The sequence below is a fragment of the Lithobates pipiens genome, unplaced genomic scaffold (assembly GCF_037356315.1).
Source record: "Lithobates pipiens isolate NorthernLeopardFrog02 unplaced genomic scaffold, aLitPip1_a1.2 Scaffold_25, whole genome shotgun sequence".
In the NCBI taxonomy this organism is placed as follows: domain Eukaryota; kingdom Metazoa; phylum Chordata; class Amphibia; order Anura; family Ranidae; genus Lithobates; species Lithobates pipiens.
In genome coordinates this window covers 204,741,352-204,769,188 of record NW_027507787.1, presented here as the reverse complement: position 1 = coordinate 204,769,188, position 27,837 = coordinate 204,741,352, and the positions used below count along the sequence as shown (strand labels likewise).

General features: G+C 43.2%; 1 protein-coding gene across 1 annotated transcript in view; it reads left to right on the top strand.

The window, feature by feature from the left end:
* Nucleotides 1-27,837, top strand: part of TIAL1 (TIA1 cytotoxic granule associated RNA binding protein like 1) — a 53,288-nt gene that overhangs the window by 6,916 nt on the left and 18,535 nt on the right. Inside the window, exons 2-9 of the mRNA XM_077455472.1 lie at nucleotides 8,785-8,881; nucleotides 9,882-10,031; nucleotides 13,194-13,248; nucleotides 13,672-13,759; nucleotides 15,826-15,901; nucleotides 17,735-17,843; nucleotides 17,919-18,014; nucleotides 23,852-23,936. Of these exons, the coding sequence (XP_077311598.1) occupies nucleotides 8,785-8,881; nucleotides 9,882-10,031; nucleotides 13,194-13,248; nucleotides 13,672-13,759; nucleotides 15,826-15,901; nucleotides 17,735-17,843; nucleotides 17,919-18,014; nucleotides 23,852-23,936 (756 nt within the window). The remainder of the gene's footprint in view (nucleotides 1-8,784; nucleotides 8,882-9,881; nucleotides 10,032-13,193; nucleotides 13,249-13,671; nucleotides 13,760-15,825; nucleotides 15,902-17,734; nucleotides 17,844-17,918; nucleotides 18,015-23,851; nucleotides 23,937-27,837) is intronic.

Here is a 27,837-nt window from a genome sequence, read left to right as displayed (position 1 = left end):
TCCAAGAAATATCTCCTAAACCTACACGGTTTAGGAGATATTTGCCAAAAGACAGGCACCGCTGTCTATGTCGCATGCGGCACGGTGCACTGAGTGTGCCGCTGTTAACGGCGATATAACGTGAGTGGCGGCTCACGTGCGCATGCGCGGGAGTGACGTTATCGCGGCTCCGTTGAATGACAGCGGCGGAGCAGCGAGACCCACCAAGAAGATGGATGCTCCGTACACAAGGAGACAGCGGTGACTTCGCTGGCTCCTGTGTCAGGTAAGTGACACATAATGGACTACTATGCGATGCATAGTAGTCCATTATGCTTTACCTTTGCAGGGAATCAAAGAGGAAGTAAAGCCACCAGGGTTTACTTCCTCTTTAAATGTGTGTTGATGTCCAGGGAGAAAAAAACAGCACATTGCTGCTGTATGAAGAGAGGGGTTTGTTCTGTCATTCGGTGCGCCGATCAGCGGGTGCTGCAGCGAATAGCAGGGCTGTTTTCTAGATCTATGTACGAGCGGACCTGGAAGAAAGCTGCCACATACAGGTACGTAATTGTGCCTGTAAAAGCTGACCTGTCGCAGTAAATGTACTGCAGCGGGTCGGCAAGCAGTTGGACCCCTTTCACACTGAGGCAGTTTTCATGCGTTTTATCACTAGAAATAGCGACTGAAAACTGACTCCCATACTGTACGAGTGTGAAAACCCGAGTGCTTTCACACTGGGGTGGTGCGTTTGCGGGACGTTTAGGAAAAGTCCTGCATCTTAGGGGTTATTTGGGAGCGCTGTATAAAGTGCTCCCAAAACACCCCTGTCCATTGCAATGAGTGGGCAGCACTTCCAAAAAGCCTCAAAAGCGATTTGGAAGCACCCGGCGGCCGAAAAGCACTGCTAAAACGTGCCGCGCGAAAACCCTGTGTGAAAGGGGTCTGAAAGTCCGTTTGTTTGAAATTTTATGTGATTTTACCATTTGATTTTGGAACTACTTTTGAACGTTTGTCAAGCTGTCAAATGTTCTGATCAGTTTTGTACAAAAGCATATTACTTTGTAACCTCGATCTATTATGGTTCAGTCCAAACTATCTCTTTCTCTCGATACAAAATGTCATAACTGTCATCAGAACAAGAAATTGGCATCAGCAGGGAGGAAGGAGAGGTCGTTTGCCAGTCACTCGTTCTTCAACCTTATTTCCAAGTTCCATCCTGGTCAGGTTTGGACACGTGTAATGAAATGTGAAATCTCTAGCTGTTCAGTGGTCAGAGCCGGTCACATGGTCCTGCCAGAGAACTCGCAGCAATGCTCTGAACTCTGAGTTCACTTCTCTATTTAGTATTTATTACAGCGGCAGCATAGTGTTGTGTCAGTGATATATTGGTGTTGTGCTGAGGGTTCTGTACTCTTTAGGCATGCAGAGAGTATATGACATTAGGATACATTCCACTTATGGAGGAGTACTTGGTTAAGTCTCCAAACTGAATGGCAGTCCTTCTATATAGATCTTTGTACTTTTGTAGTGCTTCTGTATGTTTACCCATACATTTTATTGAAGTTTTTAGCTTAAGGCTAGTTTACGCCACATGCATTCCAGTGCTTTTTTTTTTTTTTTTTTTTTTCTGCATCCAAAACAGAGTAGTTTTCATGGCATCATTCACACCAGTGCGTTCTGGTTCCAGAAAAAAAATAAAATATGCTGCATTTTCCTGAACAGATCTGTGTAATGTAGTAAAATGCATCAAAATCACACTGGAACCCAATTCCTTTGGAAGAAAAACCAGGAGGAGAAAGAGCATCTGAAACACATGAAAAATGCACCAGAATGCATAATAAAACGTGTCTAAGATGCGCATGCAGAGACGCATCCAGAACGGATCTGGAGGATGTTTTTGTGGTGTGAACTAGCCCTCAGTTGTACTAAAGCTTAAATGTTTTTTTAATATTCATGCTTTCTCTACATTACAGTAAAATAATTCCTACTACTACCTGTCCTACCCAAACCCCCCCACCCCCCTCCTCTATCCCTACACTTAGGCTGCTTTCACACTGGGGCGGTATTCAGGCGTTACAGCGCTAAAAATAGCGCCTGTTTAACGCCTGAAAAAAAACGGCCCCTTTAACTCCAGTGTGAAAGCCGGAGGGCTTTCACACTGGAGCGATGCGCTGGCAGGACGGTGAAAAAAGTCCTGCTAGCCGCATCTTTGCAGCGGTGAAGGAGCGGTGTATTCACCGCTCCTAAACCGCTCCTACCCATTGAAATCAATGGGACACCGCGGCAATACCGCCGGCAAAGCGCCGCTACAGCGGCGCTTTGCGGGCAGGTTTAACCCCTTTTCGGCCACTAACGGGGGTTAAAACCACCCCGCTAGCGCCCGCACACCGCCGCTAAAACGACGGTAAAGCGCCGCTAAAAATAGCGGCACTTTACCGCCGCCGCCGCTCCCGCTGCAGTGTGAAAGCAGCCTTAGGTCCCTTTCACGCAAGTGGACTCTGCCAAGCGGTTCTGTCTGCTGCTTATCCCTGCTGAACAGACGGATGACAGATCTATGTCTGTGCCCGTGTCAGGTGTACATTGCGGGCAGTCTGTTTACATCCAGCTCTTATCTGATCATCCACCCCCCCCCCCATCTGTCTGTTTTTAGCAGATAGGATCATATATAGGCGGGTGTATATGGACACCACACATGTCCATTTACATACACTGCTCCATAGAGGGTAATGGATGGTCTAATCGGAACCACCCAAAAAAAACTTACAGGCAGACCCGATCAGTCCGCCTGTGTTAAAGGGGCCTTACTTGGCTGCACTATCTCTTCCCCAGCACTGTTTTCGGCTCCAGCACCATTCCCTGCACTTCCTGCTTTCATAAGAAAAACTAAGGGTAGTGTAGCCATAGGCTCCAGCTGCTGTCAGTCAAACTCCTGTGAAAAGGAAGTGGGGGTGTGGCCTGCCAGCACTGTGTGCATCTATGGATACATACAGCCCAGCTTGGGACCCAGTGGGATTGTGCACGTGGTCGGGTCCATAACACCTGGTTTTCTACAGGAGGCATTAGAAGGAGGGAGGAACACTGGCGGGCACTGCCAGAGGAGCTAGAAACTGACCTTTCTGTGCAATATCAGCACACACAGCAGGTAAATCTAGCTTTTGCTATTACATTAACATTATTAATTTGCTCATGATAGAGCACTACTTTGGTCTCGCAGGTGTTTAACCAGTTCCCGACGAGCGCACGCCGATGTACGTAGGCAGAAGGGCACGGGCAGGCATATTGGCGTACAGGTACGTCCAATCTTTAATGCTGCCGGCGGTGTGCTTGCGTGCTGGTCGAGACCCCCGCGAGTCCGGTCGCTGGTCCTGTGGATTCGATCGCGGCGGGCACACCCGCGATCGTCTCACGGGGCGGCTGAACGGAGAGATGCCGTTGTAAACAGCATCTCCCCATTCTGCCTAGCAACTAGTGACGCTGATCTCTGCTCCATGTGTTTGGAGCAGAGATCAGTGTTCACTAAATGAAAGCCTAGCCCCCCACAGTTGGTAACATGCCCCTAGGAACACTTAACCCCTACACTGCCACCCACTGGTTAACCCTTTCACTGCCAGTGTCATTTACACAGGAATCACTGCATTTATATAGCAGTGATTGCTGTATAAATGACAATGGTCCCAAAAATGTTCGATATGTCCGGCATAATGTCGCAAGTCACAATAATTATTACCATTACTAGTTAAAAAAAAAAATTAATAAAAATGCCATAAAACTATCCCCTATTTTGTAAACGCTATAACTTTTAGCGCAAACCAATCAATAATCTTATTGCGATTTTTTTTTATTTTTTTTTTATTTTTTTTTATTTTTTCAAAAATATGTAGAATATGCATCGGCCTAAACTGAGGGGAAAAAATGTTTTTTTATATATTTTTGGGGGATATTTATTATAACAAAAAGTAAAAAAGAATGCGTTTTTTTTTTTTCAAAATTGTCGCTCTATTTTTGTTTATAGCGCAAAAAATAAAACCCGCAGGGGTGATCAAATACCACCAAAAGAAAGCTCTATTTGTGGGAAAAAAAAGGACGTCAATTTTGTTTGGGTGCCATGTCGCACGACCACGCAATTGTCAGTTAAAGCGACGCAGTGCCGATTCGCAAAAAGTGGTCTGGTCTTTGGCCAGCAAAATGGTCCGGGGCTGAAGTAGTTAGAAAAAAATTACAAGCTCAGGCTGCAGCAGTATTCTGATTCCTGCAGTACTACTTCTTTGCCGTTAGGTGCCCAGCGTCACTCAACCAGTGTTAATTAGGGGTGTGCCGAATTGGGTTTTTTTTGTGCCGAAAATTACCGATACCAAAACTTATTTAAACAAAAATATTTTTATACAGGAGATGGTCAGAGACTGGCAACATGGTACAGGAGGTGGTCAGAGACTGGCGATATAAGAGATAAGTGCAGCCAGTGTGTCCCCAGTGCAGCCAGTGAAGGGAAGAGAGAGGAGAGCCTGGTTGAATAGAGCACCAGGAACATCACAGTTTTAATTTCAATAGCTGTGTGTTCCTCTTTGCGCACCGTCACATACAGCCCCTCCCCCTTGTCCAGGGAACTTAGACAGATCATTCATCCCAGGATTGCACGGGTGATCTGTCTATCAAAGTTCTCCGGACAAGGGGAGGGGTTTTATGTGACGGCGCACGATGGGGAACACACAGCTATTGAAATTAAAGCTGTGATGTTCCTGGTGCTCTATTCAACCAGGCGGCGGAGGCGGCTCTCCTGTGCTATACACCCCCCATGATGGGCAGTGCTCTGTGCCCACCCAGGCCCCGCCCCATTTCCAGGTCCATTGTTGCCCATTTTTTATTTTTTTTGGCAAATTGCCGAAAAGGGCATTTTTGGCCGATATGTTTCGGCGGCTGAAATTTCCGTGCATCCCTAGTGTTAATTTTGGATTCAAATTTTAGTTTTAGTTGGTCTTTTGACTAAAATGCCATTTTAGTCATCTGCAATTGTTTTAGTCCCATTTTTAGTCACCTAAAATCTCCAGTACATTTTTAGTCAAATAAAATTATTTTAATTAACTAAAATTGAATGTGTTTAGTGAATACGCAGCCCAGCCAGCCATAAGAGCAAGACGTGGCCTTTATGACATCAGATCTTTTACTTATCTTATGGTTTTTATACTATTGCTGTTTATGTCATAAATAGACCACTGTTTAATGTATTGGACCACTGGAATGTTCCAGCGGCCACCACTCGCTGTGGGGTTATAGTTGGGGTTATGCTGTCCACCGGCACCGATGCCCCTATTAAACCTCAGCTAAGGTGGCTACTTGGTAGGCCTGAGGAAGGAAGCATGCATGTTCTGAATGTGCACTAAAAAAAAAAAAAAAGTCTGCATTGATGAGGAGCTCCAGGGGAGGAATGCCGAGTTAAGAGTTGGGTTTTGTGCTCGATTCACCACGTTTTGCAGTAACTTTCTGCTATGCAAGTTACAGTGCTCTGTGGTGCCTATCAGGACCAGTACACACCACCGCAGTCTGGATGCTTTCCGGATGCATTGATACATGCGCATCTTTGATCCATTTTACTGCCTTCTATCTAGTGTGTTTGTGATGCCATAATGCGTTTTTTTGTTTTTTTTTTTTTAAATATGTTAGATGCATTTTTGATGCATGTTGCCAAGTTCTGGTAAAGTCCTGTGCAGAAAAACTGGAACTGATGGCACTGGTGTGAACTAGAACATTGGATACCATAAAATCTACTGTCCAAGCGCTTTTGATACATAAAAAAAAAAAACACTGGACTACATCTGTTGTGAACCAGCTCCCATTTTGAATGGCATTCCAATACCCTTTCCACGACACCTGCATTGTTAAAAAATGGTACATGTGCTGTTTTGATTAGGCAACCATTTCAAATGATTTGGCTATTTAAAGTGGCTGTAAACTCTTAGGCCGCGTACACACGGGCGGTCTGTTCGCCCAACTTTGTCCGCTGAACAGTGTTTGGGCGGACAGTCCGCTCGTGTGTGGGCTTTCAGCGGACAGTTTCAGCGAACAGTTTGACGAACAAGGTTTTTCGGAATTTCCGAAAAACTGTCCGCTGAAACCTTGTTTCAGCGAACAGTCCGCTCGTGTGTAGGCTTGTTCGTCAAACTAAGTTCCGCGCATGCTCAGAAAGGATTTACACGCCGAAAGTTATAATGCAGTGTATAGGACGTCGTATTTTTCGTCCCATCGTACGTGCCGTTCACGTCATCGCGCACGGTTTCAGCAAACTGTTCGTCCGTCGTGTGTGGCCATGTCCGTCCATGCTAAGTTTGAGCGGACTGTTTGCCGAAACTGTTTGACGGACAAAGTTGGGCGAACAGTCCCCGCGTGTGTACGCGGCCTTACAGACCACTTTTCACTACAGGTAAGCCGAGAATAAGGTTTACCTGTAGCTACCCCGGATATCTCCTAAACCTGCGTGGTTTAGGAGATATCCCCTGTATCAGTCATCGGCACATGTGCACTAAAGCAACGGCTTGTTCGTGCCGTTGCTTCAGCTGATGTGCTGTTAACGGTTGCATACATGGGAGTGACGTCATTGTGGCTCCAGCCTATCACAGCGATGGAGCCAGCGATACCTGGAAATAATTCCGGGAGACATGTTGCCGGGCAGAGCAGTGTGCTGCTGTGGGGGCTTTGACCTAAGGTGAGTCTTTCATAATGAGCTAGTATGCTATGCATATTAGCTCATTTATGCTTTTGTCTTGCAGGTTTTTTATAATAATAATGTTCTTGTACATAGCCAAAGCAGGTTTATAAAAGACATGGTACCTCAGATGTCATTAATCATTATATCTCACAGTGTATGCATATCTATGATTTAGCAAGACCTTCTCATCATATCTCTTCCCCCAGTACTTTGAATTAAGCTCACTCCAAGGGTTGAGGACACACTGAGCAAGTGGAGTTCCCATGTTAAGTCAATAGCCTATCAAGAATTGGGTCTAATGGAGCCAAGCCAGGGGTAGCTAGCCAGCATCCCCAGATCTTATTGAACCGGGTCGGGTTGCCTCTATGCTGATATATCAAGCACTCATATCTCAAAGTTAATATCATATTGGCTAACCACAACTTTAGTCCAACTTTGATGCACCTTGATGTCCATAGAACCCAAGATTACACAGGCATTGCTTGAAACTGCGTGACTTTCAGGTGGTACAAGGGTGAAAGGGGCCTTAACGCAACACACGTTCATTTGCAAAACATAACAAGCATGCGTTGGGATCTCTCAAATATAAATGGACCCGCAAAGAACCATTTAAGACCAGTGGAACTAATCGATGAGCTACTCATGCATTCCATCACACTTCACAAAGTTAAAATCTGTTGCCTCAATTCACCATGTGAATGCAGGCTATCTCTATAATGACGTACACACAGAGTGCCTCACATGGTCAGTTAGATGCTAAGGTTATGCTTGGTTAAAGCTGGTGCTGTGTAACAGCCTGAATATTTTACTAGAACCCTATGACTACATATACTGGAATATATTGTCTCTGGACTGGCATCTTGGCGGCAAAGGCAATTGAAGTTGCATGCCAATTTCCTGTGAAAGTTAGGCTTCACCCTGACCTCCCAAGCACTACCATTGGTCAGCAAAGCATCCCAAAACTTGAAGTGGTTCTAAAGGCTGAAAATGTTTGTATCTTCATGCATGAAGATAAAACACCTTCAATGTGCAGTCCTGTTTCCCGCCTCCCCCTTATACTCACCTGATCCTGATCCAGCCATGTGCATGAGCAAAAAGTCTCCCAGGTCTTTCCCTGTTCATTGGATGAGACACCCCATTGGCTCCCCTCCATAGGTGCACAGATGTGTCTTGGGAGCGAGCACATGCAAGTACCCCCAGAGCAAGCTGCCTGCTGTGGGAAGACTGCTGACGGGACTCGAAGAGGAGGATCAGGGCTGCTTGGTGCTAAACCATTACCTGTTGCCTTTACAAACGCTTTAAAGCCATCAGGATTGGTCAGGATCAGAAGGGGCGGTCTCAGGCTTGGCTTTGCATGAAAGGTGGAATTTTGTGTCTACCTTCCATACAGTTTGTTCCACTGATTTGATATTTTTGATATGCTGGAACTGTGATGATCAAACTGAATTACACCCAGCTGCCAGAGAGTTTAGTAACTTAAAGTGACACTGAATGATATTCTCCACAGGTAATCCATGCACATCCTTTAATGGCCCTGTAATCTTTTTAAATTGCGTTTTTCTGCTTCCTGTAATGTCCTCTGTAAGCACTCTCAACCTCTCCTTATCCCCCCTCACTCATTTTATTTGCATTCATGTGCACTGCTCTATGCACGCTAAAAAATCTCACAGTCCCTCTCAGGAGCAAGCAAGAGAAGGGTGGATATGTTTCTACATACATACAATGGAACCCTGCAGAATAAACATAGCCACTCTAAAAAGAAGTTGGAGCACAACAGCAAAAATATTAATAATAATTTTGGAGGAGGCTTAGAGCAGTAGAACGTACTGCTTTGAGTTAAGAATACAAACTAGAATATCATATATATATATATATATATATATATATATATATATATATATATATATATATATATATATATATATATATATATAATATATATATTATATATATATATAATTTTTAAGATTTAATGACCCTTATTCTGCTTGTTTTAGCTTTTTTTTCCCATTTATATTTTTTAATTGGACTGGGTCTTTGAGAATTTAATAACCTAGACGTATAATTTTAGAGCCAAAGTCATTTTTATTTTGTTTCTTCCACAGGTATGTAGGCAACCTCTCCAGGGATGTAACGGAAGTCCTGATTCTTCAGTTATTCAGTCAGATTGGGCCATGTAAAAGCTGTAAAATGATTACAGATGTAAGTAAGACCATGTCCTGCTGTTTACAAGTGTTTGTGTTGCTCCATGTTTTACTGCTTATCAATGTTTACCTCTGACTCTGTGCACTGCTGCTTACCTGTATTTACCTCCTTTTTCATGTCCTGCTGCTTATCCGTGTTTACATGCTGCTCCCTGCCTTGTATTTATGCCTGTTTACATCCAGACCCATTTCCTGCTGTTGTCTGCTTTTACCTTTTTGCTCTGTTTTGTTGCTTGCCTGTGGGTTACCCTCCCGCTGCTTGCCTGTGGGTTACCCTCCCGCTGCTTGCCTGTGGGTTACCCTCCCGCTGCTTGCCTGTGGGTTACCCTCCCGCTGCTTGCCTGTTTTTATCTCTTGCACTGTGTTCTGATGCTTTACCTTTTTGTTTACTTCCAGTTGATTTGAGAGGTCATGCTTCAATAACTTGGAAAATTTAACCTGCTAAACTGCTTGTAGAAATATTAAAATGATTGTATTTGGAGGTTATGGCTGATGTAGTTGTGGGTGAGGAGAATGGAATTGTGAGTGGAAGTAATGGCGGATGTGCTAAGCAAGGAGAGGCTAATATAATTGTAGGTGGAAGTTATGTAGTGTTGACTGATGATATACCTATATATTTGTAAGTGGAAGTTATGGCTAATGTGGGGAACCTGAGGAGATGGATATGTTGATCATTGATGCCAGTGTGAGCGGATGCAAACCCAATTAGAGATGGAGACTGCAATCATCAAGTGTGTGTGTGTGTGTGTGTTCTCTCACTGACTAGTGAGGGGGCACAGCCCTATCAGCACCCCCCTACCCGTGTCAGATGGCAGTGAGTGGTGAGCAGTGAGCTAGCTTCACTAGCTGGGGAGGTATTTGGAAGGGTGTTCTGTCTGCAGTGTAAACGTTTTGTGCTCATTGAACGGTGTGTCTGTCTGAAAAGGTGCCAATGAGGATGTGTCAAGTCTGTTTGTTTTTTGTGTGTGTGTATAAAGACTTTTATTTTCTGATTGTAGCAAACGGACGGTCGGAGGGTGGCAGCAGCTACTGGCTTCTCTGCCATGCCGAATAGCAACAATGACCCTTATTGTTTTGTGGAGTTTTATGAACATAGAGACGCTGCTGCTGCGTTGGCAGCAATGAATGGGCGGAAGATCTTGGGAAAGGTGAGCAGGTTTTATGATTTGTGTGGAGAGATGTGGCATAGATTTGGTACTTGGCTTTTGCCATAATGCTCTATAGAGAATACAGATGTTTTATTCTGTCACTCCTTCTTTTTATATGGAAGTCTCTGTACTTGTGCAGTGGGGGTGCAGCCTTACTGAGCGCTTAGATCCTGACATGATCTGCTGTACCTTGTATCTATCTGTCCCTAGATGTGCCCTGCTCTCCCTGTCATAGTGGTAGAGGGTGGAGTTTCTGTAGCAGTTATGAAGTTTATTGTCCAATCTGCACCAGAAAAGTTAGATTTCAGTAATTTATGCTGATCTTAAAGTGTACCTAAACTCAAAATGAACATTTTGCTATCTTATGTGGAACCTCTAGAAATGCTCAGGCCTAGTAGCGGGCTTTTTCCTTTGTGTAAGAACTTTTGCTTTCCCCCATACAAGTCTAAAGAAATGCAAAAGTAGCTCAAACTAGTCTAAAACAGGTCAGGAGAAGGTCAACTGCAGGTCCGATACACCCCTAGGTGAATTCTAAATGATCTCAGAAGCACCTTAAAGTGGAAGTCCGTTCTATACGCATCTAAGCTTAAGTCGACTCCCACTCACATTCTAAGCCCCATACTATCTACCCTGTAAAGGAGAGATGTGTATCCTTATAATCTAAGGGCACATGAGCCCGCCCCCCTCCCTCCAGCACCTGGCTTCAGGGGAGAAGAGAGAGCAGCGTCAGCCGCTGATGTACCTAGGTGGTAATATTATCCATAGACTTACTATGGGGCCTCTACTGTCCCTCCTCTCCCCTGAACCTGGCGCTGGGAGCCAATCGCATGTAAGGACCAGGGCTCTCTTAGATTTGGTAAGTATACACATTGTTCCTTTAGGGTAGTCCATAGAGGGCTTAGAATGTGGGTGGGAGTAGATTTAAGCTTTGATCATTTTAGACCAGACTTCATTTTAAGCTGATGTCAAAATCAAGTTGTATTTGCCCATCGACACAAACTTAAAGTGTTACTAATCCCAGTAATATGAAAATGGTTCATCTGCCACCCCCACAGTGCTTCCATCTAAAACGAATCTACATTAAAACATTGCCACTATATGCCTTTTTGGCTGATCTGTATACCACGGTTACATGATGAACTGAAGAGTTTCTCCAGTGCTTTAAATTCAGGAAGGAGGAGAATTTTACCACAGCCTGTATACGCACCCACATGTGTGATGTCAATATCACGTGACCTGGCTAGCTCTGTGAACAAGAAAAAGTTCTCTCCGTTTAAGACACAACTGAGCATGTGCAGGTCGGCTACTCTGCCTGTGTTAGCTGGCCTTCCCCAGATAGACAGTGCACGGAGGGGGAGGATCTGTGCATCCAGGATAAAACAGCCATTTTACACAAATACAGAGGATTAACCCCTTAAGTTCCACAGCGAGTATAACAAGCATCCAATGCTGCATCTACAGACTGATTTCACTGTTGTGGGTTTAGTAACACTTTAAACCCCATTGACAAAAGCCCTTAATTGTGTCTAAGCAGTACAACGTGCTGTACTTTTTGACCTAAATTTCTTCAGAAAAACATTGGTGCAGTTCCGGTGCCTAGGCATTCCTATACTTTAGCCTCATAGTTGTGTATTAGTAGTGTGAAATCATCTAAGGCACTGCCAATCGTGACAGAATCTGAGTGAGATCTTTACCTCTCCTCCTGTTACATAAATGCTACTCCACCAGTCAGCTGCCTGCATATAGAGCCAGTGTGGAAGAATGCATGGTAGGTCAGTAACAAGGAGAGAAAAAAGATGAAGGGAGACTACAGGTAATACCGATAACTTGTCTTTTATGCTCTGCTTGGCTTTTTCGGGCCACGGTACTGGTCCTCTGAGGCATAATGGACAGAGGTACTTCACATGTGAAGGGATTTTCATATAGAGCCCTTTTTTTCTTCACATGGCAGCAGTATATGTTTCTTCAGCTCTGAATGTAAAATCGGTGTTTCAGCCAAAGGACATCCTGAATAGTTCCTTAAAGGACAACATATTTTAAAGAGCCAACACTCCCTTCCAGTCCCATAGACTTCCATTACATTACTTTCAGAAGCAGGATTAGTTCCAGAGCACAGTTCTGCTTCATAATGTCCAATAACACATTTGCTCTAGAGCTAGCACCTCTTCTATAAGTACTACTGTGATGTGAGCCTGGTTTGCATTAAAGCTAAACTCCGGCTTTTGTTATAATTTACAAATTAATTTGGGCCAGTTTGGCCCAAATGAATGATGTCCCTCTCTAACATGAGGCCGCTAGATGTGCGGTATAAACTGTATGTAGCTGAGCATACCGTGTGCCAGCCGAGACTTCCGGTCTTATACCCGGAACAAAATGGAGTCCATTTGATCATCGCTCAGCCAATCAGAGAAAGTGATGCATTCTAACAATGTATACAAAGCTTCAGTTGGAGGTTGTGACATCATCATCCCACGCCTCTGACTCAACCAATCAGGAAACTGTATTTATTGATAGAATGCATCACTTTGTCTGGTTGAACGACGATCAGATAGACTCTCTTGTGTTCCAGGTATGAGACGGCAAGTCTCGGCTACACACAGTTTATACCGCACATCCAGTGGCTTCACAGGTTAGTTAGATGGCCCAAATGATTTAAAGTCCAATTCCGGGCACAGGAAGCATATACCCTTGTGATGGGGGATCCAAACACTTCCAAAGGTTAAATGCTTCTTTTTGCAATGGGGTATAAAAATAAGGTGTACTTCTTAACACACCCATCGCATCTGCAGGTTTCTTCCAGCTCCTGCAATTTTCTCTCCAATACCTCATTCACACAGGTCCTGTATTGCACATAAGGGCCCACCCACTGCTCTGAGCATTAAAGGACAGAGTGCTGGAGGAAGGGATAGGGTAATTGATATAGCCGCCTCCTCTTATACCCCTTGAGTTATTAAGAAATTAAGACTTGCAATGTAGGGGGGGGGGGGGGGGCACTGCAAGTGGGTTGTTTTTTTTCCAATTCCGTAGTTGGGATTTAAAATCTAGAAATTGTTGATTGTTTGTGGGAGGAGGAACAGTGGCTGTTTGTTGGTCAGAAGCAAGTGCTTTCTCCACGTAGTCTCTTCTTCTCTGTGCTAATCCGCTATCTGTTTCTTATTGCAGGAGGTGAAGGTGAATTGGGCCACAACTCCCAGCAGTCAGAAGAAAGACACATCGAGTAAGTATACAGTTGAGCTCTGGACATAACACAGCTGTCTCCTCCATTGCGGCAGCAATCATCTTCACTGTATGATGGTGCTATTAATCCCTTTTTGTTGCAGGCCCCTCCAGCAGGAAAGGGGTTAAGAGAAAGTCTGGCCGATAGCATTTACAAGTCCATGTGCTGTTTAGGCTGCCTCTCTTGGTATTCTCTCTTAATTTATCTTAATTAAAAACACTTTTATTCCTTACGTTAAGTGTTTTCAGATTCTCCAAACGTCAATTGGACACTGAAAAGAGTATATCTGAAAGTGCCCCAATTCATATTCTATAGATAACTGTTGCCTTTGTGTGTAGCTTCAGCTAGCTCCTAGTTCTGTGTACACCCCAGATTTGGTCTCTCTGTGAATCACACTGATTGCACAAATCTCTCTCTCTGCAGATCACTTCCATGTATTTGTTGGAGATCTGAGTCCAGAAATCACCACAGAAGACATAAAATCGGCTTTTGCTCCATTTGGTAAAATCTCGTAAGTATTAGTGAGCTGTTTTAATCTCTCTCATGTCTAATACAACATAGTTATGTACGTTGTACGTGTTTGCCCAATGAACTGAATTCTCTGTGTTTGTTTCAGTTAAATTTGATATGTTATGACTGTATATATATGTATGTAATAAAGCATTGGAGACTTGGGGCTGTACAGACAGTCCTCAGCCAATTATTTGTCAGGGTCTTGGGTCCTGGTACAGCTGGACTGAGACCGCTATTGGCATTCCTGCTGTTTGATGGTAATGTCCTGGTCATGGTGTGTGGCACGGAAGCCGGCACACCCTTCCTAAACCAGTAAGTATGGGCTGATGGGCACACCTAGTATTTATCTATAGGAGCGGATCGCTGGTGAACAGCATGAACTGTATGCAATTACTTTGTGCCTCCAGATAGTACCGTGGTGAATTAGAGGGGCTGATTTGGAGAGCTAATGGAAAATATTTGATAATTGTAGCAATCAGCAGATCACCAGTGCTGGGCATGCTATGCATATGTACCTTTGCTCTGTCTCCATGTAACATGAGCTGATTATTGTGATTGTAGCAATCGGCGAATTACCAGTGGCAGGCATGCTCTGCACCATCTCTCTGTCTCCATATAGGGATCAGCTGATCACCAGTGCCGGGCATACTCTGCACTGTCGCTCTGTCACCATATAGGGACCAGCTGATCACCAGTGTCGGGCATGCTCTGCACCATCTCTCTGTCTCCATATAGAGACCAGCTGATCACCAGTGTCGGGCATGCTCTGCACCATCTCTCTGTCTCCATATAGAGACCAGCTGATCACCAGTGCCGGGCATGCTCTGCACCATCTCTCTGTCTCCATATAGAGACCAGCTGATCACCAGTGCCAGGCATGCTCTGCACCGTCGCTCTTTCTCCATATAGGGATCGGCTGATCACCAGTGCCGGGCATACTCTGCACTGTCGCTCATTCCACCATATAGGGATCAGCTGATTCACCGGTGCCGGGCGTGCTCTGCATTGTCACTGTCTTCTTATAGGGATCAGCTGATCACCAGTGCCGGGCATACTCTGCACTGTCGCTCATTCCACCATATAGGGATCAGCTGATCACCGGTGCCGGGCGTGCTCTGCATTGTCACTCTGTCTTCTTATAGGGATCAGCTGATCACCAGTGCCGGGTGTGCTCTGCATTGTCGCTCTGTCTCCATATATAGGGATCAGCTGATCACCAGTGCTGGGCGTGCTCCACACCATCTCTCTGTCTCCATGTAACTTGAGCTGAATATTGCTGTTTTTCTCTGGGTCACTGTGCAGGTGTAAGGATTCTTGCCTCCCTCCCACTCATCATTAAACATAATAGCATTCTGATTATTTTGCAGAATGGCTGCTATATGGACAGACTCTTGAAGGCTAACTGCAAGGAACTGTGCACACTGGAGTCAGTTGTAGATTTTTTTTCTCATTTCTATTTATTCTTATATATTTTCTACTGGTATAATCAGATTTCTATGACACAATACATTTCTGTGTTAGTTTTGTTGTTTTGTACTGGTGTGCTGAACTATTGTTCTTTAGTTTTATTCGCCTTTCTTAAATTTTCTGAAAATGTCAATTTTTCAAAATTTACAGCTGCCCAAACTCCAAAATGGTGGTAAAGAATTGAGCAAGAAAAATAAAGAAATCTGTTAACAGGCCATGTATGCCTTTTAATTCCTATTTTTCCTCTTTTCCATTTTGATATTTGATATATTCTGCAGCCATTGATATTAGTGAGTGCATGGTGAGCCAGGGCTGAGTGCTAGACTAGAAAGAGACCATATTTTATTTTCTAGTGTAATGGTTAGGTTGCATGTTTAATACAAAGTGTTAATATTAGAATTCTGTGCTGTAGATATCATTGATCTCTAGCAATATATCAGAGCTGATTAGGGAGTCAGTGCTCCTAAGACTAGATTAAGGATAAAGATGGAGGAGGAATATCTGCCAATAACAGTGTGTGTGGTTCCTTTAGTTTTTATTTATTGCTTATTCATCTTTGTGCCATGAACTTATCTCTCTGTGGTCTCTTTTCCACAGAGATGCCAGAGTAGTGAAGGACATGGCAACGGGGAAGTCGAAGGGTTACGGCTTCGTTTCCTTCTACAATAAGTTGGTAAGTGTCTTGTGTGTTCATTGCGCACATGTCCAAAATATTCATCTACCACCTAAGTCAACAACTCCCGACATGATGGAGGAAAGATTAGAAGCTCTCTTAGATTTTTTATTTTTTTTTGGCTTACTAACTTTTATGAAGTGCAAAAATAAAGTATAAGGCTCCATTTACACCTAGGCGATTTGAAGCACAGGCAGACTCGGCACGATTCCATTATCGCGGCAAAACATGGGATGTGTTTGCGATACCATTACTTGTTAATGGCCCCCCATTCATGACCAAATGGCAGTGCAGTCGCCCAAAAGAAGCTCCTTTTTTCAGCGGCAAACGTTGTGGTTCTTCTGCGATTGCTGTGCGATTTATCGCTCTGCAACCGTGGAAAAAAGCAATGTGATAAGTAATGTTATCGCAAACGGGCCCTGCATTTTGCAGTGATTTTGCTATCATGGGCAGAATTTTGACAATTCCGCCCACGATTTAAATCGCCTAGGTGTGAATGGAGCCTAACATACAGCAAATATATCAAAAAGTTCAATAAGGAGTCAGTAAGTACTGATAAAAGTGTATCTAATATATAAAAAATGGTCTGATAGGCTAGAAAACCACTCCACCCTAAGGTAATGCTGGGTACACAGTTTTTTTTTTTTTTTTTTTTTTTTTTTTTCTTTTAACCCAGCAGGCTGAATGAAGGGAAAAAAAAAGTACAGATCGCCGTACTAACACATCAGACCTAACCGCTGTGATTTTGTATTCCGACGGGGACCCCCCCCCCGCCAGAACAGCCGTTGGATGCCGGTTTTCCAGTATGTTTGATAGAAGCCAGTTGTAAGACTGGCTTCGGTCGAAAGAGGAGCTGTATAAATAGGACGAAAGTCGGCTGGTTACTACTAAACTGACCGTTTTGGCCCGCATCTTAAGACAATAAAAAGTACAATACAAATTGCGTTAATCTGCTGTGGGTAAGGGATATAAAAACCATGGATCCCATTTAGCATCAAGACAGGATTTAATGTCTTGAATAGTGTGAAATATTTGTTCCATCAACATAATCGCATCCATTCCAGAGAGAATTTGTGAGCACGGAATAGCCGCAGACTTCCAGTGACATGCAATGACCCAAGTGCATAGTCGGATATAAAGAGCGCATCAATATCTCTAGAGGGCACTGGAGATAAGAAATAGTGGAAAACCAGAAACATTGAGGCAGAGTTAAAGTAATCTGTTCACCCGCTAATTTAACAGGATGCGTATAGCACCAACAGTATGTACAGCGCTTTACAATTCAATACAGGAGGAATCGGAGGGCCCTGCTCATTAGAGCTTACAATCTAAAAGGGAGGGACAAGTAATACAAGTATTAATGATAAAAAATTACCTGCCAGTGTAGGGTTCTTTTTTTGCATACCCAAAAGGTATGAAAGAATGAGCCAACTTGGTGAAAACCGCAAAAGCACTGCGTTGGGACTTAGGGATATATAGTAGAAAGCTTAAGCAGAGTATAGTTCACCTAGTAAACTGTTTTAATACTGTATCTCAAACTGTCAGATCTGGTACTTTTCCTGAGATTGGCCCACATAGCGTCTGTCAGCTTTTTACTGATGTGTTCACGTGGATAATCTTTTTCACGTCTGTCTTGGTGACACAACCATAATTTTCCTGAGGGGAGCCCTAAAGCTTCTAACCAAACTATACTTCCCCACTCTAAAGATTGGCTTGAGTTCCAATTTCTCACTGATCACCTGCTAGTCATTGTGGCATAATTATATATATTTTTTTTCTTATTTTTGTGTCAGTTTTCATGGCAGTACTCTTACCTGTACCTCTTGCTCCTAGGATGCTGAAAATGCCATAGTACATATGGGAGGACAGTGGTTAGGTGGCCGACAGATCAGAACTAATTGGGCAACTCGTAAACCACCTGCACCAAAAAGCGCACAAGAAAGTGAGTAGTGCTCTCAGCTTTACAGCCTCTTTTTATAGCTTGGAGCTTTTCTGATGTTTCTGCTTTTTACTTTAGGTAATACAAAGCAGCTGAGGTTCGAAGATGTTGTGAACCAGTCCAGTCCAAAAAATTGTACGGTTTACTGTGGCGGGATCGGATCAGGTTTAACTGGTAAGTTGCTTCCATTCTCATACACTGGGGGGGGGGGGTTTAGGCCAACAGTTTTAGGGATTTTTTTTTTCTCCTCTTGACATGAGTGTTTAAGTCATCTTAACCTGATGATTCCGCCTTTTGAAAGCGCTACTGTTTTTCTGTACAATTTGTGACACATTTATTATGGGGTTTTAATGGTATCGCTAGGGGGAGTCCTTATTTCTTGCATAGATGTTAGAACATCCCCGATGGCTCATTATAGACTTCATAAGGAATGTTACTGTATACGTGCTGAAGACCAAGCTCATTATAAACAACATCACTGTATAGCGCCTCATAGCTGATTCTAGACTTCATGAAGAACTTTACTGTGTAGTCCCTGATAGCTCATTCTAGACTTTATAAAGGGAGGGAGGAGTAACGCCCCGGCATTGGTGTCCCCGGGAGGAGTAACGCCCCGGCATTGGTGTCCCCGGGAGGAGTAACGCCCCGGCATTGGTGTCCCCGGGAGGAGTAACGCCCCGGCATTGGTGTCCCCGGGAGGAGTAACACCCCGTTTTTTTAAATAATTTTATCCGATTAATTGAAAAAAATAATAGGCCGATTAATCGATTATGAAAATAATCGTTGGTTGCAGCCCTACTGTAGTCGCTGATGGATGAGCTCATTATAGACTCTAAGGGATGTCACTCTATAGTTCCTGATGGCTCATTATATGCTTAAAAAAAAATTGCTATACTATTAAAGTGCTCCAATAAAACTTCAAACACTGTATGAAATTACAGCGCTTGAAACCGTGCAAAATTAATATGTAAACAACATATGAGATTGATTTATATTACAAAAACATCCCGATAGAGGTGCTCTTGTGCTCCAATCCACTGAAAAGTATAAAGTGCTTCAAACTTCTCCTCTGTGATGTGACACACTCCCCCCTTCAGTGACCCCACTCACCTGATAAAATGGACCCTTAGCTTTTCAGTCTAAGGGCCCTTTCGCACTGACTTGTCCGTGTACGGGCTCCGCTTTGCTCAATGAGGAATCACACTGTCGATCCATGCTGAGCAGGCAGATAACAGGTCGGTCTCCTCTATGGGGGATCAGATGAAGACGGTAGAGTCTGTTTTTTTTGGATTACTAGAGCAACTTTAATAGTATAATTTTTTTCATAATTTAGGGCAAAAATATTTTTTTTGAATAGCATTTACTTCATATCTGTACGTGTGAGATACACACTTTGGTTACTGTTGTTTTATTCTGCTATTCCCCCCAAAAAAAAATTGGAGCAAAATTATTTTTTTGGTTGCGTGGCTGGGGGGATACAGAGGACACAGACGATACACCTCCCACAGAGGACAGCTTTTCGTTGCCTCTGGGCAGCCTGGCACACATGAGCGATTACATGCTGCAGTGTCTCCGCAATGACCGCCGAGTTGCCCACATTCTAACTGGTGCTGATTACTGGAGCGTGATCATAAGATGCGCGAGTACAAGCACACGCTGGTGGCATTCCCACCTGACAGCGGGGGCACAGTGGAAGCACAAGGCGAAGGCAGAGGAGGAGGAAGAGGTCGCCAACGCAGCCGGTGCACCGTCAGCACCTCAGAAGGCAGGGTTTAGCATGGCCGAAATGTGGAAAAGCTTTGTTGGCACGCCACAAGAACCAGCACCACCAGCTGATATGGAACGTGTTAGCAGTAGGCAGCATTTCACCAACATGGTGAAGTATGTGTGCACACGCTTAAACGTACTGAATGATGGGTCTGCCCCCTTCAACTTCTGGGTCTCCAAATTGGGCACATGGCCTGAGCTTGCCCTTTACGCCTTGGAGGTGCTGCCCTGCCCTGCGGCCAGTGTATTATCTGAACGTGTATTTAGCACAGCAGGGGGCATTATCACAGACAAGCGCAGCCGCCTGTGCAGAGCCAATGTGAACAAGCTCACATTCATTAAAATGAACCAGGCATGGATCCCACAGGACTTGTACCTTGTGCAGAATAGACATGTATACCGGCCTTACCCAGCCATTGTTGTATTTTTGATCTTTCTCACTCTTTTGGGGTGTACTCCAATAAAAAAAAAAAAAATTAAAAACAAAAACCAGTGTTGGTCCTCCTCCACCGGCGCTTCCACCTACACCACCATCTCAACTTCCGTATGGACCTCGTCCTCTTAGGTCAAGATTATTATTTTTTTTTAATTTCAAAGTATTTTATATCACAACAATAACACATTTGAAAGTGACATTCGGAATATCGATTCAGTCAAAACATAGGTTACAAGGTTACAGGCAGCACAACAAAATGAATCGAGTGTAACATGCCAGATATAAAATGTAAAATCATTTTAGACAGACATGGTAGTGTTAGAGTGGAGGGTTGGTATTCCTGTTAATGGTTGGAGGTGTACCTCCTCCCTGGACACCCCCAATGGGAGCTAGCTGTGCCAGAGAGGAGGAACTTAACCACTGACCCCTAGGTGTGAATGTAAGGAGAGGGACGCAAATGACCGTGTGTCTTTTTCCCCAAGATAGGAATCCGTGACTAGGCATCAGTGTGTGTTGTCTGTGAACAGGCCACATTTGTGAATCTGAGAGCCACATTGAACGCCTTGTATGTTGGGGTCCCGGCGAATGGAGATGGCGAGTGTCTCAATTGCTATTGCAAAGATTAGCAGAGATAAAGGACAACCTTGTCTGGTGCCTTTGGCTGTATGTATTGGTTTGGAGTTGTGGCCTAATATAGGCTTTAGGATTTGAATAAAGAGCTCAGATCAGGCCCATAAACTTGTCGCCAAAGCCCCCAACGTTGAAGGATTGTAAAGATGTATGGCCAGGAGACCGAATCAAAGGCCTTTTGAAGGTCCAGTGATAAAGGCATGCCTGATTGTTTTGGACCTTCTGGCCAGTTAATCTGGAGGGTGGAGACTGTCTGTCTATGGCTCTTCTGATTTCATCAGGGCCCTGTCTGCCTGGGATGAACCCCACTTGATCCTTATGTACATATCAGTTAATGAAGGAAGCTAGATGATTTGCAAGGAGTTTGGTAAGCATTTTTAAGTCGCTATTGATGAGGGAGATGGGTCTATAATTACTGACTTCTTCCGGGTTTTTTTATCCGGTTTCGGTATTCCTGCAATGTAGGCTGTGTTTAGGTGAGAATGAGGTGGGGTTCCCTGTGTCTTTCCGTTAAAAAAATTGTGTCAAATGTGGAGTCAGGGTGGTGGTAAATGTCTTGTAATAGGGGTTAGGGAGACCACCGGGGCCTGGAGCAGAACCTGATTTGAGGTTCTTAATGACTTCCTGTACCTCTTCTGAGAAAGGGGCCTCCAGCATATTTTTTTTTTTTTTTTTATATATTTTATGTTTTAAGTTATTTCCCTATCCGCATTTGTTTGCAGAGCACTTGCCATGCTCTTAACAACATTTTGCTGCCATTTGTAGCCCTCTAGCCCTTTCCATTACTTTTTTAGAGCCATTTTAGTCCTCAAACATTCAGGCCCCCATTGACTTCAATGGGGTTCGGGTCCCGAACTCAAACTTTTTTTCGGTCGAACCCGTACATCCAGGTGTCCGCTCAACCATATTCCTGATAAAGGATTACAGCCCTTATAAAGAACCACACTGTATAGTTCTTAATTTCTCATTATAGATTTAATAAGAGATGTCAATCTATGCTTTCTAATGGTAGAGCTTATTATAGACGTAAAAAAAAAAAAAACCCCATTGTAGAGTTCCTGATAGCAGAGTTACTTGAAAATATGAACTGGTTTGCCTCTTTCTGAATATAAATGGCAAATTGACTTTCTAAAACCGATATTTAGAATATGTTATCGTATAGGCTCACTTTGCTTAAACATTTGGGGTGAGTAGGATGTATTTTTCCTGTGCAAGCTCATAGTATTGAAAATGCAGAGTGCTACTGCAGATAGTTATGTTCTTCCACATGTGTGTGATTGTGATCTGACTGTGCACAGCACAGCATGCTTCTGAGAAATGGTTACTCCTAAGTGACGATAGAGTTTGTGTTCAGATGAAGTATTGTCAGTGTTTGTATGTGACAAATATGTTATGCCCTGTACACATGGTTGGACATTCCGACGACAAAATCCGTTGGGATTTTTTCCGACGGATTTTGGCCCACACAGTCGCACAAAGTTGTCGGAAAATCCGATCGTTCAGAACGAGGTGATGTAAAACACGTACGACGGGACTGTAAACAGGCCAGTAGCCAATAGCTTTCATCTCGTAATTTTATTCTGAGCATGTGTGGCACTTTGTCCGTCGGAATTGTCTACACACGATCAGAATGTAAACAATGAGATTTTGTTGCCGGAAAATTTTAGATCCAGCTCTCAAACTTTGTGTGTCGGAATTCCGACGGAAAAAGTCTGATGGAGCCCACACACGATCGGATTTTCCGACAGCATGATCCGTTCGCACACTTTTCTTCCGGAAACTCCGATCGTGTGTACAGGGCATTATTCGTGTTTGCCAAACCTCAGAGTTGGGCAGATCTTTAGAGCAAGCTGGGTAATGTACTTAAATAATTATGGCTGGCTTTAAGTTGTTTTTGTTTTGTTTTTTTTCTCTCGCACTTTAGGCCCCTTTCACACTTGTGTGACCTGAAAGTCACGCGATTTTGCTGAGATTTTGATGCGACTTTAAGCAATGCCTGTGTTATTTTGTGATCTTTGGACCTCAAAACGCATCAGTCGGACCAAAGATGTGCAGGGACTACTTTGAAGTCACTGACTTGAAGTCACACAAATATGAAGGGTACTCTTTAGAAATCATGGGGTACGACTTCTCATGCGACTTTGCAGTCCCAAGTGGCAGGACAAGTTGCACAAATGTGAAAGGGGCCTAAAGTGGAGCTTTAACTCCCTGTAGCAACTTTATTTTTATTTTTTTGGTCCAGTATGTTTTAGTTTTTTTTTTTTAGATGTGCAAGGCAGCACTTCCTGGTTTTCAGCCTAGGCCTAGCTTCACTGCCTTCTAGGATTGCTACATCATAGCTATACCAGAAGGCAGTGTGCTATGGATCTCCACACTTGCTGAGCTTTGGGGTGCATGTGTTCAAATGCCACTGGCAACTAGGGTGCCCAAACATTCGAAATTGAGGTTTTCATGGCCATGCACAGAAAAACCCCACATGTGCACAGATGCACCACTGGTCTCTCCCCGGATCTCAAATGTCTGCCAAAAAAACGACATTGCATCGGTGCATGCACTGGACCTTCCAGGTTGGCGATGTGGAAGAGAGACTGAGGAGGGAACAAATGCAGCTTTTAAAACTGAGCTCCAATCAAATTTTGTCCAAATACAAGGAGCATGTGTATTCTTACTTGCATCTTGGTGCTCTTTGTTTTTTTTTTTATTCCAGATCATCTGTGTGGTAATACTGGGTAAAATGTTACGTTTGAACAGAAGCTTCCTGTAATAAAGGCCGGTCAATACTCCTCTTTCTCCTTGTGCAGGTTGACTGGTGTTGTCTTCCCCCAACACCACACACATCCTTCCGTATAGTTTTCTGCAGGCAGCCAGTAGTGGATGGGTTTGCCCCTCCCACAGCTCTGCAGAGGTTATATTCCACAGTGTTTGACTGCTACCTTTTACAAAGTAGTAACTGGGTTTGCAAGGACATTTGCACACAAAGTGAATTAATTTACCTTGTGCCTATTGAGGAATATATTTGAACAGAAAGTTGTACGTGTCCAACTTTAAATGCGTTTTTCTGGCTTTTCAATGACACAGGCTACACATTTCTTTTCTGCGATTGTCCTAAGTGATATAGAACTTTCCTGACTCCCAGTTGATGGTTCTATTACTTATCTAACATTTATTTTCATTACAGAGCAGCTAATGAGACAGACATTTGGTGTGTTTGGACAGATTATGGAAATTCGTGTTTTTCCAGAAAAAGGCTACTCTTTTATCAGGTGACTACTCTATTATTATAATAATGTGTTTTTTTGCTTGTTGAACACGTAAAAGCTCAGTATCGGTATTTTTGTAGTTGTGTATTTTTTTTTCCTATGTAATTTTTAATTCAATATACATAAGCAAAGCCATATATTTTGATTAAATACGGTGGTTCTGCTCAGTTGTTGATTCTGATAAGTCTGAAGCAGCCAATTGACTGAAAACTGCACCAACTGTGGCTATTTGGTCTCCACCCTCTAAGCACAGAGGCAACATAGTAGAGCTGCACAATTCTGGCCAAAATGAGAATCGCTATTTTTTTTTGTTGCTTAGAATAAAAAGATCACGATTCTTTTCACTACTAACTTTACTGGTTAGTTGTGTTTTTTTTTTTTTTTTTTTTTTTTTTAAATAAAAGTAATTAAAAAAAAAATTTGCATTTGAAAGACTGCTGCACAAATACATTGTGACATAAAATATTACAACAACCACCATTTTATTCTCTAGGGTGTCTACAAAATATATATATGTATATATATGTGTGTGTGTATGTGTATATATATGTGTATATGTATATGTATATATATATATATATATATATATATAATATGTGTGTGTGTGTTTTGGGGGTTCTAAGTAATTTCTAACGGGGAAAAAATGATTTTAACTTGAAACCAACAAATGTCAGAAAAAGGTTTAGTGTTTAAGTGGTTAAACTTTTTTTTTTTTCACTTAGGGTCCTTTCACACGGGATATCAGTTTGCTCAGCGGGGATCACTCCGTCGATCCCCGCTGAGCAGGTAGATGACAGGTCCGTCTCTGCATACTGCGCAGGGACAGACCTGTCACAGCGCCACTCTCCCCTATGGGAGATCGGATGACGACAGACCGCAGTGCCCGTCGTCATCCGATCCGCAGACGGATGGAAAAATAGCTTTTTCCTCCGTTACACTTTTTCGGATCGGAGCGGGTCAGATGTCAGCGGACATGTCACCGCTGACATCCAACGCTCCATAGAGCTCTATGGAGCACCCGTTCATGTCCGCCTGAAAAACTGACAGGCGGGCCTGAACGTAACGTCAGTGTGAAAGGGGCCTAACAGTCTATTCCTTTGACAAATTGTTACAATGTTTATACTTGAGTTCAACTGATAAAAAAATGTTTTGATTCTTGGCAGACTGCCCAGTTTTTCTCTTCCTTTCTTTTGAGAGCTGTGGCTTCAGAACAGCAGAGAGAGTTCTTTGCATAGAAAGAATTGTGAAGCACTTTAGTCGAGATCGGATAACGATTCTTGACGGTTAATTGTGCAGCTCTACAACATAGTCTTCATTTTGTTCAGTTAAAGTGGAAGTAAGCCTCCTCTGTGCAGTGGTTTGTACAGAGCAGCCCCAATCCTCCTCTTCTCGGGTCCCTCTTTTCTCCTGGCCCCTCCCTCCTATTGAGTGCCCCTCACAGTCAGCAGCTTCCTATGGGGGCACCTGAGCCTAGTCACAGCTCCGTATGTCCATTCGGACAGGGAGCCCTGACCCGACCCACCCGTCCTCTCTTCCCAGATTGGCTGGCTGACTGACAGCCGCTGTCTCCTCCAGTTTTGATAAATTCCCCTCACTTGTATGTTCCCTGCAAAGAAGTAGTGGTAAATTTTACTACTGATATTTGTGTGTGTGTGTGAGATCTGTCTTGCCTTCCAAAAACATTGTAATTCTATCCAGCTACTTTTGCTGCCATAGACCTCACTTTTCTTACGTGAAGTGCAGTACAACTTGGTCAAGGAATGTCGCTGGTGAATAAGAAGTAACTAACTGACATCTTTCTTTCACATAAATAGTGCATTATTTTAGTGATATTTCATCACCACTGGGTTTTGTTTTTTTGCGATGTAAATGAAAAAAAGACCAACATTTTGAAGAAAACCAAAAAAATTTGACTTTTCTGCTATAAAACCTATCCCAAAAAATTAAAATTTCTTCATAAATTTTGGCCAAAATGTATTTTGCTACATGTTTTTGATAGAAAAAAAATATCCCAGTAAGTCTATATTGATTGGTTTGCATGAAAGTTATAGTGTCTGCCAACTATGGTGTGTGTGTGTGTATATATATATAATATACTGGAGTTTATTTTTTTTTTTATACTACTAATGGTGGCAATCAATGGCTTATGATGGGACTGCTATAGTGCGGTAGGCTGACAGGAGGGGGTGGGGGAGACTAACTGACACTGGGTGGGAAAGGGTTAACATCTAGGGCAATAAAGGGGTTAAATATGTGCCTAACTATTTGTATTGTGTAAAAAAAAACAGTCTTGCAAGCTACCATGTTAAAATCCAAATGATAATTAGAGATGATTAAAAGACAGCTGCTATCATTGATCACGTCCCATATGCTTGTGCCAAATAAGTTTTATAACAATATAATCCTGCGCTATCCAAAAGAAAGCATATGGTTATTGTACTAAATCCTAATATTACTGACTACAGTCAGTGCAATCTTATGCAATTAAAAGTTGCGATCATAAACAAAGAAATTTGTAATCCTATGTGATCCTTCAAATGGCAGCCTGTGTAGCATACACACCTGTATATGCACATATTGCATTCATATGCAATAGATAAATCTGCAACCCTTTGCGATAAATGCGATAATTACAGTGACAATCTGCAGTTTACCTCAATCTATATAAAAGGGCATCAATATACAATAATCAATATAGAAAGAAGGTATCCCATGTTTAAACTGCTCTAGTGCCAAACTAATTCATGCGTTAATCTGTGTCCACAGAATCGCAACATAAAGTCCATTCATAACTACTCCATTCCTCTGCTACTCATTGCAGCTGATAAAACAGTAAAGGGCTCGCATCCACTCTCTGTGTGCTGCTTTTACTGGTTGGTCTCTAGGTTTCTCATCCCTGCTTTGAGAAACAGATTGTTCCCTGTGTACAGAGCTGTGTCAACACAGAGCTCTGGGCTGTGGTTGTAAACAGCTAATCAGTGGGTCCTGCCTGTGAATCATTACTGGGACTTGCTGACAGGCTCCCACTGTGCACAATCTGGAAGTAGGCAGCAATGTACCAGTACATCGATTTGCCTACAGCAGCCACTCATCAGAAGTACAATGAAGGGCGGTCGGTCACTGAGTGGTTAACCAATAGTTGAAATATAGGTTTCTCTTGCGTTCTTGGCGGACACAGCTGCTGCTGCTTCATCCATGACCAAGAAGCAGCTGTGTCCCTCAATGTGCTTCAGAGAAGGACTTTACAGTGAGTAACACAAAATCGTTTTTTTTTGGGTGTTAGACCCATCAACGCATTTGATCTCCTCCCTGGCACGTTACAAGACGCACACTGCACATTTGCACATATCCTGGGACAACACACAACAAAATGATCTGTTATGATGTTTGACTAATGTGTGTTTGAAGCAAGAAGATTTGGGTTGAGCTTTGTCTGATGTACCTGGTACACAGTTGTGCCTCTCTTCTCTGTTCTACTTGCTAGTAGAGCATATCTGACTGCTTTCCCAAATACGTCATCTTAGCATACGTTTTTTTTTTCCTCCCTGGGGCAAGAACCATGTGCTGTTTGCCACCGCACTGCTTAACTTCTGATCAAAACCGGTTAGGCCTGTATTCGTATGGTAGTCGGCCAAAAATCTGTTCTAGCATTCAAGGATCCAATTTTTCTGATAAAATGGCTTCTAGTTTTCACATGTATTCATACTATATTTGCACGAGCTGTTTCCTCTGTCCCAACTCTCAGATTAATAGCTAAAGGGTGTCTGAGAATATTCAAATTTCTCTTACTCCTTTTTATGTAAGACCAGCACACAGATTTGCAAGCTGATATGACAAGAGCGCAAAGATTGCAAATTCGCTTCTTCTCTAGCTGAGATATAAAATGTTTAATTACTGAGCCACT